We start from the raw sequence: 18,457 nt of genomic DNA on the forward strand, positions 1-18,457 counted from the left end.
AAGTAGCCACCTTTTGCCTTGATGACAGCTTTGCAAATTGTCATCAAAATGGAAACCTGGAAGCCAAAACAGACAGGGTATTTATAAACCATCTGTGTTGTAGACCTATACTCCCCCTTTCATTTGTAGAGCGTTGATTAAATCATTAATATTCCTCTCTCAAGGACTTTTTATAAATCTCATCATTAATAAAAACAGACATTCAATTAGCAACCAAAGCTTGATAGCCAATTTTGTCATCATAACAGTCTCTCTCTCTCTCTCTCTCTCTCTCTCTCTCTCTCTCTCTCTCTCTCTCTCTCTCTCTCTCTCTCTCTCTCTCTCTCTCTCTCTCTCTCTCTCTCTCTCTCAGCTGGAGGGATGGTGTGAAAGGGAGGGAAAAATTAACTAATTTCATTCATCTCATTGTCATCCTTTTTCAAGCGGCCGCTAATAAGTACAAATTAATATGATTAATCAAATTGACTACATCAACTCATTCCAGGTTTTCAAAGGCGAGTGGGTGTGTTGAGGTGATAGGGAGGGAAGAGAGGATGAAGAGAGGAGAGGACAGAAGAACCTATCCCACTAAATGACACCACATCGGGGGTATTAAACCATCAGCGGAAACAGCACCCAGATGACGATGACACCTGGGAGAGCGGATATCTCTACAGCTTTAATCTTTATTATTTATTTGAATTAGATATTTTCTTCTACCCCATTCAAAGCTCTTTCTATTTGACTTAAAAGACAATTAAAATATTAGATGCACACACTTTAACTGGATCTACATTGTGTATAGTGTTATATCGCAATAAGCATCAGACACCTTTTTATTTAATGTTATTCGCCCCTATGGTTTCATTTCACCCAATCGGAATATACTATAGGCCTATACCATTCTCAGTGAGGATATATTAACCAGGAAGAAACACCTCTGCTTTTGTTCTTTTGTTCTGACATCGGACTGAATCAGCTGTGGAGGGGAATGAAGAAGCATCAATATTAGACTGAACATCTTATTTTAAACAGAGTATGTATACTTAATAAAAATATAAATATGTACTAAATATGTTAATAAAAATATTGACTGTAGTCATACTGAACATAATGTATCAGCGTCATCTCATCAGGACGGTATCATTATAGGTGATGTTCTTTATGTATCAGCTTCATCTTATCAGGACGGCATCATTATAGGTGATGTTCTTTGTGTATCAGCTTCATCTTATCAGGACGGCATCATTATAGGTGATGTTCTTTATGTATCAGCTACATCTTATCAGGACGGCATCATTATAGGTGATGTTCTTTATGTATCAGCTTCATCTTATCAGGACGGCATCATTATAGGTGATGTTCTTTGTGTATCAGCTTCATCTTATCAGGACGGCATCATTATAGGTGATGTTCTTTGTGTATCAGCTTCATCTTATCAGGACGGCATCATTATAGGTGATGTTCTTTGTGTATCAGCTTCATCTTATCAGGACGGCATCATTATAGGTGATGTTCTTTGTGTATCAGCTTCATCTTATCAGGACGGCATCATTATAGGTGATGTTCTTTATGTATCAGCTTCATCTTATCAGGACGGCATCATTATAGGTGATGTTCTTTGTGTATCAGCTTCATCTTATCAGGACGGCATCATTATAGGTGATGTTCTTTGTGTATCAGCTTCATCTTATCAGGACGGCATCATTATAGGTGATGTTCTTTGTGTATCAGCTTCATCTTATCAGGACGGCATCATTATAGGTGATGTTCTTTGTGTATCAGCTTCATCTTATCAGGACGGCATCATTATAGGTGATGTTCTTTATGTATCAGCTTCATCTTATCAGGACGGCATCATTATAGGTGATGTTCTTTGTTAATCGGCTTCATCATTATAATCAGGCGATTAAGTAGCAGCTCATATTGCTGCTGTGCTACACTGTATATTGGTATTATCTTTCAGATCCTCTGTCTCCTAATTGGAGAAGTGAGGGCATTACAGACTAGATACAGACCAGACAATCTGGGACTGCATCCCAAATGCCACCCTAGCTATTCCTTATATAGTGCACTACCCTGGTCAAAGGAAGTGCACTATATGGGGTATAGGGTGCAAATTGGGACGTAGTTCTGGGTTCGATTGGAGAGGAGGAGAGCAGAGGAGAGGAGCTGAGAGGAGAGCTTGGAATGCTGCTGACAGTCGAGAGAGAGAGAGGAGGGAAGCTTTTAAATGTCACACCAATTAATCTATCCAGCCATCAAACAATATTCTGGAAAACAAAGTCAGAGGCTGATCAATCGGCATCACTCTTCCCCTCACAGGGTTATGGGAAAATTGATTTGTCAAACAAAGCAAAGCATTTTGAGAGCAGCCAGCCAGCCAGCCAGGGAACAACCATGGATACATGGGCTTGTGCTGAATCCATTAGACTGCATTGAGCATTTTGTTTAACATAGGATTTTCATCACAGGAGAAAATGCACTGTCCTCAATATTGTATAACTGTCCAATTTTAAGTGTTTGAAATTGTTCAAACAGCTTTGGAAAGGGTTGTGCTGTTAAGTACCTAATACGCTGTACTATTCTGTTCTATAACACTACAAATGTGTAGATGTTTCACTTCTAGACACCATTAGGACCACAACATATACTAATTTGGTCAGAAATAACCAGATAATAAAAAATATGGATATTGTTTACAAAAATAATCTGACTTTTCACATTTCTTCCATACATCACTCAAATACAGGTAACTGCAAAAATAATGAAAACATTTGAGTAAATGAGGGATACAAAGTATATTGAAAGCCGGTGCTTCCACAGAGGAGTGTTCATTAATAAATTAACATCCCATCATGCTTAGGGTCATCTATAAAAATGGGCAAACCATTATTTGGTTTATTCTATATATCACACAAATACTATATCATAGTGGTACAGGTACTCTATACCAGTTACCTGTCCATCATAGTGGTACAGTGACCCTATACCAGTTACCTGTCCATCATAGTGGTACAGTGACCCTATACCAGTTACCTGTCCATCATAGTGATACAGTGTACCCTATACCAGTTACCTGTCCATCATAGTGGTACAGTGTACCCTATACCAGTTACCTGTCCATCATAGTGATACAGTGTACCCTATACCAGTTACCTGTCCATCATAGTGGTACAGTGTACCCTATACCAGTTACCTGTCCATCATAGTGGTACAGTGTACTCTATACCAGTTACCTGTCCATCATAGTGGTACAGTGTACCCTATACCAGTTACCTGTCCATCATAGTGATACAGTGACCCTATACCAGTTACCTGTCCATCATAGTGGTACAGTGTACTCTATACCAGTTACCTGTCCATCATAGTGGTACAGTGTACCCTATACCAGTTACCTGTCCATCATAGTGGTACAGTGTACCCTATACCAGTTACCTGTCCATCATAGTGGTACAGTGTACCCTATACCAGTTACCTGTCCATCATAGTGGTACAGTGTACCCTATACCAGTTACCTGTCCATCATAGTGGTACAGTGTACCCTATACCAGTTACCTGTCCATCATAGTGGTACAGTGTACCCTATACCAGTTACCTGTCCATCATAGTGGTACAGTGTACCCTATGCCAGTTACCTGTCCATCATAGTGGTACAGTGTACCCTATACCAGTTACCTGTCCATCATAGTGGTACAGTGTACCCTATACCAGTTACCTGTCCATCATAGTGGTACAGTGTACTCTATACCAGTTACCTGTCCATCATAGTGGTACAGTGACCCTATACCAGTTACCTGTCCATAATAGTGGTACAGTGTACCCTATACCAGTTACCTGTCCATCATAGTGGTACAGTGTACCCTATACCAGTTACCTGTCCATCATAGTGGTACAGTGTACCCTATACCAGTTACCTGTCCATCATAGTGGTACAGTGTACCCTATACCAGTTACCTGTCCATCATAGTGGTACAGTGTACCCTATACCAGTTACCTGTCCATCATAGTGATACAGTGACCCTATACCAGTTACCTGTCCATCATAGTGGTACAGTGTACTCTATACCAGTTACCTGTCCATCATAGTGATACAGTGTACCCTATACCAGTTACCTGTCCATCATAGTGGTACAGTGTACCCTATACCAGTTACCTGTCCATCATAGTGGTACAGTGTACCCTATACCAGTTACCTGTCCATCATAGTGGTACAGTGTACCCTATACCAGTTACCTGTCCATCATAGTGGTACAGTGTACCCTATACCAGTTACCTGTCCATCATAGTGGTACAGCGTACTATCACCAGTTACCTGTCCATCATAGTGGTACAGTGTACCCTATACCAGTTACCTGTCCATCATAGTGGTACAGTGTACCCTATACCAGTTACCTGTCCATCATAGTGGTACAGCGTACTATCACCAGTTACCTGTCCATCATAGTGGTACAGTGTACCCTATACCAGTTACCTGTCCATCATAGTGGTACAGTGTACCCTATACCAGTTACCTGTCCATCATAGTGGTACAGTGTACCCTATACCAGTTACCTGTCCATCATAGTGGTACAGTGTACCCTATACCAGTTACCTGTCCATCATAGTGGTACAGTGTACCCTATACCAGTTACCTGTCCATCATAGTGATACAGTGACCCTATACCAGTTACCTGTCCATCATAGTGGTACAGTGTACCCTATACCAGTTACCTGTCCATCATAGTGGTACAGTGTACTCTATACCAGTTACCTGTCCATCATAGTGGTACAGTGTACCCTATACCAGTTACCTGTCCATCATAGTGGTACAGTGTACCCTATACCAGTTACCTGTCCATCATAGTGGTACAGTGTACCCTATACCAGTTACCTGTCCATCATAGTGGTACAGTGTACCCTATACCAGTTACCTGTCCATCATAGTGGTACAGTGTACTCTATACCAGTTACCTGTCCATCATAGTGGTACAGTGTACCCTATACCAGTTACCTGTCCATCATAGTGGTACAGTGACCCTATACCAGTTACCTGTCCATCATAGTGATACAGTGTACCCTATACCAGTTACCTGTCCATCATAGTGGTACAGTGTACTCTATACTAGTTACCTGTCCATCATAGTGGTATAGTGTACCCTATACCAGTTACCTGTCCATCATAGTGGTACAGTGTACTATCACCAGTTACCTGTCCATCATAGTGGTACAGTGTACCCTATACCAGTTACCTGTCCATCATAGTGGTACAGTGTACCCTATACCAGTTACCTGTCCATCATAGTGGTACAGTGTACCCTATACCAGTTACCTGTCCATCATAGTGGTACAGTGTACCCTATACCAGTTACCTGTCCATCATAGTGGTACAGTGTACCCTATACCAGTTACCTGTCCATCATAGTGGTACAGTGTACCCTATACCAGTTACCTGTCCATCATAGTGGTGCAGTGTACCCTATACCAGTTACCTGTCCATCATAGTGGTACAGTGTACCCTATACCAGTTACCTGTCCATCATAGTGGTACAGTGTACCCTATACCAGTTACCTGTCCATCATAGTGGTACAGTGTACCCTATACCAGTTACCTGTCCATCATAGTGGTACAGTGTACCCTATACCAGTTACCTGTCCATCATAGTGGTACAGTGACCCTATACCAGTTACCTGTCCATCATAGTGGTACAGTGTACCCTATACCAGTTACCTGTCCATCATAGTGGTACAGTGTACCCTATACCAGTTACCTGTCCATCATAGTGGTACAGTGTACCCTATACCAGTTACCTGTCCATCATAGTGGTACAGTGTACCCTATACCAGTTACCTGTCCATCATAGTGGTACAGTGACCCTATACCAGTTACCTGTCCATCATAGTGGTATAGTGTACAGTGTACTATCACCAGTTACCTGTCCATCATAGTGGTACAGCGTACCCTATACCAGTTACCTGTCCATCATAGTGGTACAGTGTACTCTATACCAGTTACCTGTCCATCATAGTGGTACAGTGTACCCTATACCAGTTACCTGTCCATCATAGTGGTACAGTGACCCTATACCAGTTACCTGTCCATCATAGTGGTACAGTGTACTCTATACCAAAAGATACAGAGGCCTAGTCTTCTAAGCTGTAATGGCATATCCTGCTATTCAATACAGCACCGCCCTAAGCTGCACCATGCTATTCCCTATCCCCCCCATTCTATTCCCTGGCCTGCCCATGCTATTCCCTGGCCCCTCTATGCTACACAGTCTAGTGTTCTAATCTAAACAGAACTGTATCAGAGTGCCCGTCATGCTTTTTAACGGAGAGAGCTCAGCTTCCTTCCTGTTTAGGGATTCCTCCACCCTCCACTGCATCCCTCCTCCCCATTCCCCGCTCCATCCCTCCTCCCCATTCCCCCCTCCATCCCTCCTCCCCACTCCCCCCTCCATCCCTCCCTCCACCCGCCACCCCATTCCTCGCTCCATCCCTCCCTCCTCCCCATTCCCTGCTCCATCCCTTGACAATGTATCTGTATCCCTCCCTAAAGGCCAGAGCTCGTAGTGTGACCTTGTCTTCCATCAGGGAGGGCGTCCCGTCTTGAGAGTATAAAGAGCTGTGCCAGCGTTCAAAATGGCCCCCTATTCCCTATATCCCTCAAACTCAACTCTGGACCTCCAAGCCAGTTCCACTGCATTATTTCCATTGTTGCCCTCTAATCAGGGACTGATTTAGACCTGGGACAACAGGTGTGTGCAATTAATTATCAGGTAGTACAGAAAAGCAGCAGGCTCCGGACCTCGTAGGGTAAGTTTAGTACCCCTGCCCTATATAGTGCATAGGGATTTGGTCAAAAGTAGTGCACTATATAGGGAATTGGGTGCCATTTATTCTCTGTTTAACACCCCTTTAATGTCATCATGAAATATGAGGTCATTAGGAGATATTAAAACACTGCTGACAAACTCATTAACAGGAGACATTAAACGGGGCGGGGGTTGATTAATCCGCTTTAACGATTATTTTTAAGTGGTTCTGGTTTAAACTTAATACAGATTTACTGGGGATCTAACTGAAGACAAAACAGTAACACTGTGTGAAGGGTAGGGAGTCGAGAGGCCCTGAAGGGCAAGATAAAGTCGTTGGCGTTTGACCACAGCATGTGTCCTCTCTCCTTCAATCCCTTTTAGCTGAACTTCAAAGGCTCAAGGGGAACAAAAATGATTTCCAAACCATCCCAACACTCCTATATTTTGTTAGCGGTTCAGACTTTTGTGATGGAGATCATGAGCACACACACACAGGTTTTTTGTAAGCCATATCTCAGACCTTCAAAGCACAATTATTTGATCCAACTCTTTCAAAAAACAGAGCCCTTTTGTTTTGACCCAATAATTTACATGTTTGACCCAATAATCTATCTGATTGGTTCCAAAAACCCTTTTCTCATCATGTTGTTTTGGACTACCGAAATCTGGTTGCGGCATATGAGGCCTGTGTGTTTATGTAGAAATGTCACCCTCTTGTGGAATGGAAAAATAACAACAACTTGGGTGATCCGGACATGATGTACTCATGACGTACATCCGTCATACCAACCAATCAGCGTGTACGTTTCCCACGTCTCCCTCCACAACCAGCTAGTTAGCTTTCTAGCTAAAGGATACGGAACCCGAAAACCAGGGCGAACAACGCATTTTCTTTAATTTGTTAACGTTTACTGATACAACAAACGCGATCAATAATCAGCGTTTGTTTACGGTTTGTAACGCGCGTGAAAACGTAGCTCTATATCGAGGGTAGCGTCGCATTACCTTGCACCGGTTTTATGTGAGCACAAAGGCCCACACAGCCCGCTGTTTCCAAGCATGTATCCTTGGGGTACTAACTACGGTGGTGGCCATCAACCACCTTCGCAGCAGAACTTTGGTGCGCCGTCTCCTCAAGGCGAAGGCTTCGGAGGAGGATTCGGGAGCCGCGGAGCCGCGGAGCCCGCAGCTGCACCCGGTTCGACTTTCAACAGCCTGCGGGAGCAGCATCTCCAGCAGATGCAGCAGCTGCAACAGCTCCACCAAAAACAGCTCCAATCCGTGCTGCACCACGACAGGAACGTAGATGCAAACCCCTATGGCGGCGGTGGTACTGCGGCCGAATCGTGGCAAGGCAGTCCGGGATATGGGTATGGTTCAACGGGGCCCGGTGCCCCTTCCCCTTATCAAGATGAGTATCAGACCATACAAGCCGGTCCTCCCGGACCACAACAGCAGCTGCCGCCGCCGGTACCACCACAGTCCCCGCAGTCCAAGGAGGCCCAGCCTTCCGCACCAGATTCGACCCTTCCGGTGCCCACTCAGAATAATGGTACTCCAGCGACTAAAGAGGTAAACAAGAAAGAATCTTTGGCCTCGAAAGACCAGGCACATTCCTCTGGGTCGGAGGAGGAAAAGCCCGATTTTACGTCAATGTCGTTGCAGGTAAAATCTTGGATGTGTATTTCACATTGCAGCAGTAGGTCTCCTTTCCACGACGCATGCAAACGTACCGTACTTCATCTCAGGAATGACGAGAATATAACTTATATGATTTGCAATTACTCATTGCATCAGGAAGTCGTTGTTTCTGCGTGCTATTGTAGCAGTAGGCCTGACCCCCAGATTTGTTTGTGTTGTATAGCAAGCACTTATGATTTATCAATGACCGTAGGAGTCTGCAAAACAGCACAAACAGATCTGGGACCAAGCTAGTAGTATTGTTAGTTTCTAATTGTATTGTGATCTTCTCATCACCCATCTTCTTGCATGAGATAGGCCTACTTATCATTCCCCCACTCATCTCTCAGAGCAGGGTTTTAACTATAACACAATGGTAGCTGTGTTTATTCCATCGTATTTACAACAAGCGGGAAGGGAAAGGGGGCTGCACATCCTAACCAGCGTGTTTAATATCGTCATGTTGATATGATGTTTTGTTGTTGTTGTTGTTGTCATCCAGGAGCAGCAACAGTACTGGTACAAGCAGCATCTCCAGAATCTGCAGAGGCTGAAAGCAGAGAAGGCCAAACAGGGTCTGGGTGATGGCCCAACGCCCCGGCCCCACTCGGCTGCAGCCGCGCCTCCCCCTCCATCGGAACCCCCTAAGAACGCCCCTCCACCACCCCCACCCAAAGAGGAGCCCCCACCACCACCTCCACCTGAGGACAAAACGGTAAGGAGAAACCTGACTGTTTCACATGTCTGACATTAGAATTGTAGGTAAATATATTGGTCTGTGAGACATATCTCATTTATAACAGACGATGTGGTATGTTACCTGTAAAAAAAAATAATGAATTAGTGCGATTTTTCTCTGTGTATGAAAGGAAAAATGTTGACATACGAATCTTCGACACACAATCGTCTGCAGAGAGTCTGATATGTTTTAAAATGCAATATCTTCAGAATGTAATCGGACTGTGGTAACAATTCAGTGATATGGTAGGTATTCACGTATCGGTTTACCAAGGTCACGGGGAAAAAAATACAAATAATTGAATGGGAATGGTAATTAAGCTGCCTCACGCTACAGAAACAAGAGAAAGGCTACTGTGTGTCGTTCTGACTGGGACAAGGCTAAAGGACTCTACGTGAACGTAGCATCAAAGCTCCATTTTCATCGCTCTCTGCGCTGTTCTACGTACTGTCGTGCAGATGAATATTTGGAACGGACCGTATTATGATGATCTGTTGCTCTGTTTGCGTAGATTTTGTAGAGCTCTTAAACTCCTCCAGGGCTTCCTTCCTTCGTTCCTTAGTTAGTTTGGGTTAACTTTACTACAAGATACACTCCTCTCCACCTGCAGCCTGCACCCCCAGCCCAGGACCCAGCAGAGGCGGCCCGGCTGCAGCAGCTCCAGAGTGCAGCGGCCCAGTGGCAGCAGGCCCAGCAGCAGAGAGCGGGCTACCAGTACCAAGCCCTGATGCGGCACCATGCTCAGCTACAGGCCATCCTCAACCAGTACCAGCAGTGTATCCAACAACCTGCACATCTAGAGGTAAGCAATGCTCTAATGACACAATATTATGTCCATCCTTTCTAACTAGGCCTATGTCTAACTAGGTCTTACTGGGCCTAGGTCTTACTGGGCTGGGCCTAGGTCTTACTGGGCCTAGGTCTTACTGGGCCCAGGACTACTGCTTCCACCAGAATCCAACAGCTGTATACAAGGTTGTGGTCTGTTCAGCTAGTGTAATGCTAATAGCAATCCACTTTATTTGCACAGAATCTTGCACTGATAAAATAAAATAACATTTTGGAGTGAGCATAGAAAGTATCATCGTATCGTGCATCTTTTCTCCTGTCAAAGTGTGTGCTGTCTCTTTGCTCCTGTCAAAGTGTTTGCTGTCTCTTTGCTCCTGTCAAAGTGTGTGCTGTCTCTTTGCTCCTGTCAAAGTGTGTGCTGTCTCTTTTCTCCTGTCAAAGTGTGTGCTGTCTCTTTGCTCCTGTCAAAGTGTGTGCTGTCTCTTTTCTCCTGTCAAAGTGTGTGCTGTCTCTTTTCTCCTGTCAAAGTGTGTGCTGTCTCTTTGCTCCTGTCAAAGTGTGTGCTGTCTCTTTGCTCCTGTCAAAGTGTGTGCTGTCTCTGCTGTCAGGGTATTTCTAGTTTCATTTTGAACGACAAACAGATTAAGCCTGTTGATATTCTCCTCAATGTCCTCCTCTGTATACGATGCCATGGACATACAGCTTATATTTCCACTTCTTCTTCTTTTATGTCCGATAAAAGTTTTTCTAATTCCCACCTGTGTAGACGATGGCTATGGCCATGCAGCTGAGTCACTATGAGACGCAGCAGCAGCAGTTTGTACCGGTGTTTGCAGACTGGGGCCGCACCTTCAGCCAGTGGCAAGAACAGTTCCAGTCCTACCCACATAAAGACCAGCTACAGGACTATGAGTTACAGTGGAAACAGTGGCAGGAACAGATGAACTCCACTTCAGCACACCTACAGGTACAGTACAGCCTGACAAACTCCACCTCAGCACACCTACAGGTACAGTACAGCCTGACAAACTCCACCTCAGCACACCTACAGGTACAGTACAGTCTGACAAACTCCACCTCAGCACACCTACAGGTACAGCCTGACAAACTCCACCTCAGCACACCTACAGGTACAGCCTGACAAACTCCACCTCAGCACACCTACAGGTACAGTACAGTCTGACAAACTCCACCTCACCACACCTACAGGTACAGTACAGTCTGACAAACTCCACCTCAGCACACCTACAGGTACAGCCTGACAAACTCCACCTCAGCACACCTACAGGTACAGCCTGACAAACTCCACCTCAGCACACCTACAGGTACAGCCTGACAAACTCCACCTCACCACACCTACAGGTACAGTACAGCCTGACAAACTCCACCTCAGCACACCTACAGGTACAGTACAGTCTGACAAACTCCACCTCACCACACCTACAGGTACAGTACAGTCTGACAAACTCCACCTCAGCACACCTACAGGTACAGCCTGACAAACTCCACCTCAGCACACCTACAGGTACAGTCTGACAAACTCCACCTCAGCACACCTACAGGTACAGCCTGACAAACTCCACCTCACCACACCTACAGGTACAGTACAGTCTGACAAACTCCACCTCAGCACACCTACAGGTACAGTACAGTCTGACAAACTCCACCTCAGCACACCTTCAGGTACAGTACAGTCTGACAAACTCCACCTCAGCACACCTACAGGTACAGCCTGACAAACTCCACCTCACCACACCTACAGGTACAGTACAGCCTGACAAACTCCACCTCAGCACACCTACAGGTACAGTACAGCCTGACAAACTCCACCTCACCACACCTTCAGGTACAGCCTGACAAACTCCACCTCAGCACACCTACAGGTACAGTACAGCCTGACAAACTCCACCTCAGCACACCTACAGGTACAGCCTGACAAACTCCACCTCAGCACACCTACAGGTACAGTACAGTCTGACAAACTCCACCTCAGCACACCTACAGGTACAGCCTGACAAACTCCACCTCAGCACACCTACAGGTACAGTACAGTCTGACAAACTCCACCTCAGCACACCTACAGGTACAGCCTGACAAACTCCACCTCAGCACACCTACAGGTACAGCCTGACAAACTCCACCTCAGCACACCTACAGGTACAGTACAGTCTGACAAACTCCACCTCAGCACACCTACAGGTACAGTACAGTCTGACAAACTCCACCTCACCACACCTTCAGGTACAGTCTGACAAACTCCACCTCAGCACACCTACAGGTACAGTACAGTCTGACAAACTCCACCTCACCACACCTTCAGGTACAGTACAGTCTGACAAACTCCACCTCAGCACACCTACAGGTACAGTACAGTCTGACAAACTCCACCTCACCACACCTACAGGTACAGTACAGCCTGACAAACTCCACCTCAGCACACCTACAGGTACAGTACAGTCTGACAAACTCCACCTCAGCACACCTACAGGTACAGCCTGACAAACTCCACCTCAGCACACCTACAGGTACAGCCTGACAAACTCCACCTCAGCACACCTACAGGTACAGCCTGACAAACTCCACCTCAGCACACCTACAGGTACAGTACAGTCTGACAAACTCCACCTCAGCACACCTACAGGTACAGCCTGACAAACTCCACCTCAGCACACCTACAGGTACAGTACAGTCTGACAAACTCCACCTCAGCACACCTTCAGGTACAGTACAGTCTGACAAACTCCACCTCACCACACCTACAGGTACAGTACAGTCTGACAAACTCCACCTCAGCACACCTACAGGTACAGTACAGTCTGACAAACTCCACCTCACCACACCTACAGGTACAGTACAGTCTGACAAACTCCACCTCAGCACACCTTCAGGTACAGTACAGTCTGACAAACTCCACCTCAGCACACCTACAGGTACAGTACAGTCTGACAAACTCCACCTCAGCACACCTACAGGTACAGTACAGTCTGACAAACTCCACCTCAGCACACCTACAGGTACAGTACAGTCTGACAAACTCCACCTCACCACACCTACAGGTACAGTACAGTCTGACAAACTCCACCTCAGCACACCTTCAGGTACAGCCTGACAAACTCCACCTCAGCACACCTACAGGTACAGTACAGTCTGAAGAGGAGAGGCCTCCCCTCTGGGGGCCTGTTCAGTAGGATGTAATGTTACAGGACCTTTTAGATATGGTCATCTGTCGCATACAATAAGGGACTAGATTCAGCTGTAGTCATTGTGTTTCTATCTGTAGCGTTCTGAAGTGTTTTACGTTGCTGAATACATCCCCAGGCAGCTTCATGTAAAGGCGCTGCATGATGTGAAAAGAGGCTTCATAAATTTGATTGATTCGTTGCAGGAGAGGGTCACCACCCTGCGAGCCATGCAGCAACAGTACGGAGGCAGCGGTGGCGGTGGACAGTACGGCGCTGATCAATACAGTAGTAGTGACCAGTATCGTAGTGGAGGGTACGGGAACCAATATGGTCAGTACCCACACTCTGGACCGGACTCGCAGATTCAACAAGGTCACATGGTGAGCCCGTCCATGCCGTCCCAGCCAGGTAGCCAGCCCTCGTCCACCTCTGGATCCATGTTGCAGGGCCCTCGACCAGGGCAGCAAGGCCCCTCAAACGCCCAACGCATGGGAACCCCCACAGGAGAACCACACCAAGGGCCTCAGGCAGAGCAGTGCAACCTGTCTGGACCTCCAGGGAGAGGCCCAGGAGGGGCGGGCCCAGGAGGGAGAGGCCCAGGAGGGGCAGGCCCAGGAGGGGCGGGCCCAGGAGGGGCGGGCCCAGGAGGGAGAGGGGCGGCCAGACCACCAGTTCCACCACCAGGACAGCCTCCACCCTACCAAAGCCTCAGAGGACCAAGGTAACTTGTGTATTCATGACATAATAATATTCAAACTGTGTGATTGTGTTTCTCTTGGAGGCTACCCTCTTGACCACAGAGATGTTGTTTGTACCTGAACATGACAATCTGGGGGTTAAATTAATAAATGAAAATAATTGTGGCTTGGACAATGTTTTTTTTTTTAAACGTTGCAATTTCCAAAAACAGGCTGTTGACAGACATTCATGTGATTTGCTTTCTTTTCAAGGTTTGATGGTCCGAGAGGGAACGGCCCGCTGTTTGACCAGCAGCAGCAATCTGGTCAACAGCAGAGGTTTAATGCTCCACCAGGCTTCAGGTTCAATGAGCAGCGCCAGAGGTTCGACCAGCCTGGCCCCAGAGGACCAGGGCCTCGATTTGGGCAGCAGGGGTCCCGGTTCGACCAGCCCCCGAGACAGAGCCCCCCTGGCCGCTTTGAAAGACCACCTGGTCCCCCAGTTCCCCATATAAGCCCACAGCCTAAACCAGACACGGGTAAAGACACACAACCACCACAGGGTAAGACTGAGACGCCAGCGGGCTCCAAGCCTCCTGGTAATAAACCTACCGGGCCAGCGAAACCAGGAGCAAAACCGGAGGATATGTCAGAGGACATGTTGGACTCACTGGACGGCTTCTTCGTCCAAAAGGACCCCATCCCTCAGACGAAGGCAGAGGCTGACGCTGCTGCTGCTAGTAAGGGGTCCACCGCCAACATGGAGAAGGTGAGCCCTACTGGTCCTGCCGGTGCCAAGTCCCATGTGTCTACCGACGCCTCTGTGTCCCCGAAAACCGCTTCCCCCGCCAAGACCGCTTTCAAACCAGGTGGACCGGATGGGCCATTGAAGAATAATGTCAATAACAGGCCTCAGGGTCCACCGGGGCCGAAGCCCCACGGACCGGAGCCTTCGAAGACAGACTCAATGACCAACCAACCTCCTGGTCCTCCGGGGCCCATGGGACGTGGTAGAGGGGGACATGGCCAGCTGCTAGGGTCTGTCAGAGGAAGAGGGGAGGTGGATTTAGGGATGAGGGGAGGTAGAGGTCGAGGGGAGGCAGATGGAGGGATGAGGGGAGGTAGAGGACGAGGGGAGGCGGATGGAGGGATGAGGGCAGGTAGAGGACGAGGGGAGGTGGATGGAGGGATGATGGGAGGTAGAGGACGAGGGGAGGCGGATGGAGGGATGATGGGAGGTAGAGGACGAGGGGAGGTGGATGGAGGGATGAGGGGAGGTAGAGGACGAGGGGAGGCGGATGGAGGGATGAGGGGAGGTAGAGGACGAGGGGAGGTGGATGGAGGGATGCGGGGGCGAGGAGGAAGAGGTGGTCTGAGGGGACGTGGAGGAAAACAGCCCGGTATCCCAGACTTCAGTCCCAACACTATCACCCTGGGAGGTGGGAGGACGGAGGACGACATGGAGGGTGTTCCTTACGACTACAGACCTCCACATGAAGAGATGAGATCACAACATGGAGGACCAGAGGAGGACTGGCAGCAGGACCCTTCACTGGAGAAACCTGAAGGTCCTCCTCTGCCTGAAGAGGAGATGTGGGTCCCTGAAGAGCACTACTACCCTCCAGAGGACTACTACGAAGACCCAGGGAGAGGAGGTCCCCCTATGGGGAGAGGAGAGCCTCTAGACGGGCACCACTGGGAGGAAGCAGACCCCCCACCTCCAGAGTACTGGGGAGAGGAAGGAGATCCCTACTGGATGGACCGGAGGCCCCCTCCTCATGGCATGAGAGGAGGCCCCCGAGCCCCCTTCCCTCCTGGACGTGGTCGCCCTCCACGCGGCCGACCCGGCTTCATGCACCAGGGGGGTCCCAGACGCCCCCTTCCTCCTCCTCACGGAGCCATGGACCCCCATGACCCTCTAGGATCCCCCATGGGGCCTCATGATGACATGGACCCTCTGGGACCCCCACTGCATCGGGACTACAACCCCCGAGGGCCGACCATACACCACGATATGATGGAGCGAGACATGAGGGGGCGGCCTCCTCCGCCTAGAGAGATGATGGACAGAGATATGATGGGGCCTGGTGATCCTCCATACCACGACATGGATAGGGACCTTGGCTGGCCCCCGGGCCCAGGAAGACTCCCCAACCACGGCAGAGGCGGGCCAAGAGGTCCCCCTCCATCTCCCCTTGAGATGATGCTGGAGCGAGGGGGGATGAGGAGACGTCCGATGGGCCCTCGGGGAGCCCCGATGGGCAGGGGCCGGGGCATGATGCAGCAACCACCTCACCCACACGAGGAGATGGAAGGGTACCCCCACGACCGGTACGGGGAGGAGTTTGGTGGTCCTGATGATGACGGGTATGGAAGACCGCTACCACCACGTGACTGGCCAAACCGCCCGCCACATGAATACGAGCGTGAGGAGGAGTTTTATCCCCATGAGCAGCCTCCTCGTGGTGGGGAATGGGACAGGGAGAGAGGAGGACCACTACCAGAGAGAGACTACCCTCCCTACCCTCCCCCAGGCCGCTTCAGAGAGGACGAGTGGACTGATGAAAGGGACCAAGACCGTCCTCCATACGCCTACGAGGGAGACCGAGATCGTCCTCCATACGCCTACGAGGGAGACAGAGACCGTCCTCCATACTCCTACGAGGGAGACAGAGACCGTCCTCCATATGCCTACGAGGGAGAAGAGCACGGAAGAGGAGGCAAGCTACCAAGTCGCGACTACCCGGACGACCCTCCTTACCGGCACGATGAAACCCCCTACTTGCCCCCTTCAGAGTGGGAGAGATCAAGACCACCCCTTCCGGAGAGAAACTACCCCCCAGACTTTGAGGAGCATAGGCTCCATTACGACGGGCGAGCCGAGCCACCTAGATCAGATCTAGGTATCCCTCCACCCACAACTTCCCAGGCCCTTGCTCCTCCCAGTACTGGACCAGACAGTTCCTCAGAACCAGCCTCACAGGGAACTGGACCGGGCATACTGGCTCTGTCACAACGACAACATGAGATCATCCTGAAAGCTGCCCATGAGCTGAAGCTTATCAGGTAAACTAGAGACCTCTGGGTCGGGTTCAATTCGGGAAGTACATTCCAATTCTCTTCAATGCTTTTCAATTAGGAAAATGTGGAATTGCAATTTGGTTTACTTTTGTAATTGCCTGGAATTGAAATGGAATTGACCCCCAACCCTTAGAGATATGTATGTATGGAAAGGGGTTGCCCCTAAGATAGAAAATGTCTTGGTGAAACCTTGTAATTTTTGAATGACCACAATATACACTGCTCAAAAAAATAAAGGGAACACTTAAACAACACAATGTAACTCCAAGTCAATCACACTTCTGTGAAATCAAACTGTCCACTTAGGAAGCAACACTGATTGACATTAAATTTCACATGCTGTTGTGCAAATGGAATAGACAAAAGGTGGAAATTATAGGCAATTAGCAAGACACCCCCAATAAAGGAGTGATTCTGCAGGTGGTGACCACAGACCACTTCTCAGTTCCTATGCTTCCTGGCTGATGTTTTGGTCACTTTTGAATGCTGGCGGTGCTCTCACTCTAGTGGTAGCATGAGACGGAGTCTACAACCCACACAAGTGGCTCAGGTAGTGCAGCTCATCCAGGATGGCACATCAATGCGAGCTGTGGCAAGAAGGTTTGCTGTGTCTGTCAGCGTAGTGTCCAGAGCATGGAGGCGCTACCAGGAGACAGGCCAGTACATCAGGAGACGTGGAGGAGGCCGTAGGAGGGCAACAACCCAGCAGCAGGACCGCTACATCCGCCTTTGTGCAAGGTGGAGCACTGCCTGAGCCCTGCAAAATGACCTCCAGCAGGCCACAAATGTGCATGTGTCTGCTCAAACGGTCAGAAACAGACTCCATGAGGGTGGTATGAGGGCCCGACGTCCACAGGTGGGGGTTGTGCTTACAGCCCAACACCGTGCAGGACGTTTGGCTTTTGCCAGAGAACACCAAGATTGGCAAATTCGCCACTGGCGCCCTGTGCTCTTCACAGATGAAAGCAGGTTCACACTGAGCACATGTGACAGACGTGACAGAGTCTGGAGACGCCGTGGAGAACGTTCTGCTGCCTGCAACATCCTCCAGCATGACCGGTTTGGAGGTGGGTCAGTCATGGTGTGGGGTGGCATTTCTTTGTGGGGCCGCACAGCCCTCCATGTGCTCGCCAGAGGTAGCCTGACTGCCATTAGGTACCGAGATGAGATCCTCAGAGCCCTTGTGAGACCATATGCTGACACATGCACATTTGTGGCCTGCTGGAGGTCATTTTGCAGGGCTCAGGCAGTGCTCCACCTTGCACAAAGGCGGATGTAGCGGTCCTGCTGCTGGGTTGTTGCCCTCCTACGGCCTCCTCCACGTCTCCTGATGTACTGGCCTGTCTCCTGGTAGCGCCTCCATGCTCTGGACACTACGCTGACAGACACAGCAAACCTTCTTGCCACAGCTCGCATTGATGTGCCATCCTGGATGAGCTGCACTACCTGAGCCACTTGTGTGGGTTTTAGACTCCGTCTCATGCTACCACTAGAGTGAGAGCACCGCCAGCATTCAAAAGTGACCAAAAC

The 18,457-nt window shown here is 48.7% G+C and overlaps 1 protein-coding gene across 1 annotated transcript in view; it reads left to right on the forward strand.

Moving 5' to 3' along the window:
• Positions 1–7,609: 7,609 nt before the first annotated feature.
• Positions 7,610–18,457, forward strand: part of ylpm1 (YLP motif containing 1) — a 42,205-nt gene continuing 31,357 nt past the window's right edge. Inside the window, exons 1-6 of the mRNA XM_038984370.1 lie at positions 7,610–8,444; positions 8,962–9,174; positions 9,809–10,000; positions 10,754–10,954; positions 13,373–13,890; positions 14,120–16,912. Coding sequence (XP_038840298.1) covers positions 7,839–8,444; positions 8,962–9,174; positions 9,809–10,000; positions 10,754–10,954; positions 13,373–13,890; positions 14,120–16,912 — 4,523 coding nt within the window. The 5' untranslated portion in view covers positions 7,610–7,838. The remainder of the gene's footprint in view (positions 8,445–8,961; positions 9,175–9,808; positions 10,001–10,753; positions 10,955–13,372; positions 13,891–14,119; positions 16,913–18,457) is intronic.

This window comes from Salvelinus namaycush, unplaced genomic scaffold (genome assembly GCF_016432855.1).
Source record: "Salvelinus namaycush isolate Seneca unplaced genomic scaffold, SaNama_1.0 Scaffold234, whole genome shotgun sequence".
NCBI lineage: Eukaryota > Metazoa > Chordata > Actinopteri > Salmoniformes > Salmonidae > Salvelinus > Salvelinus namaycush.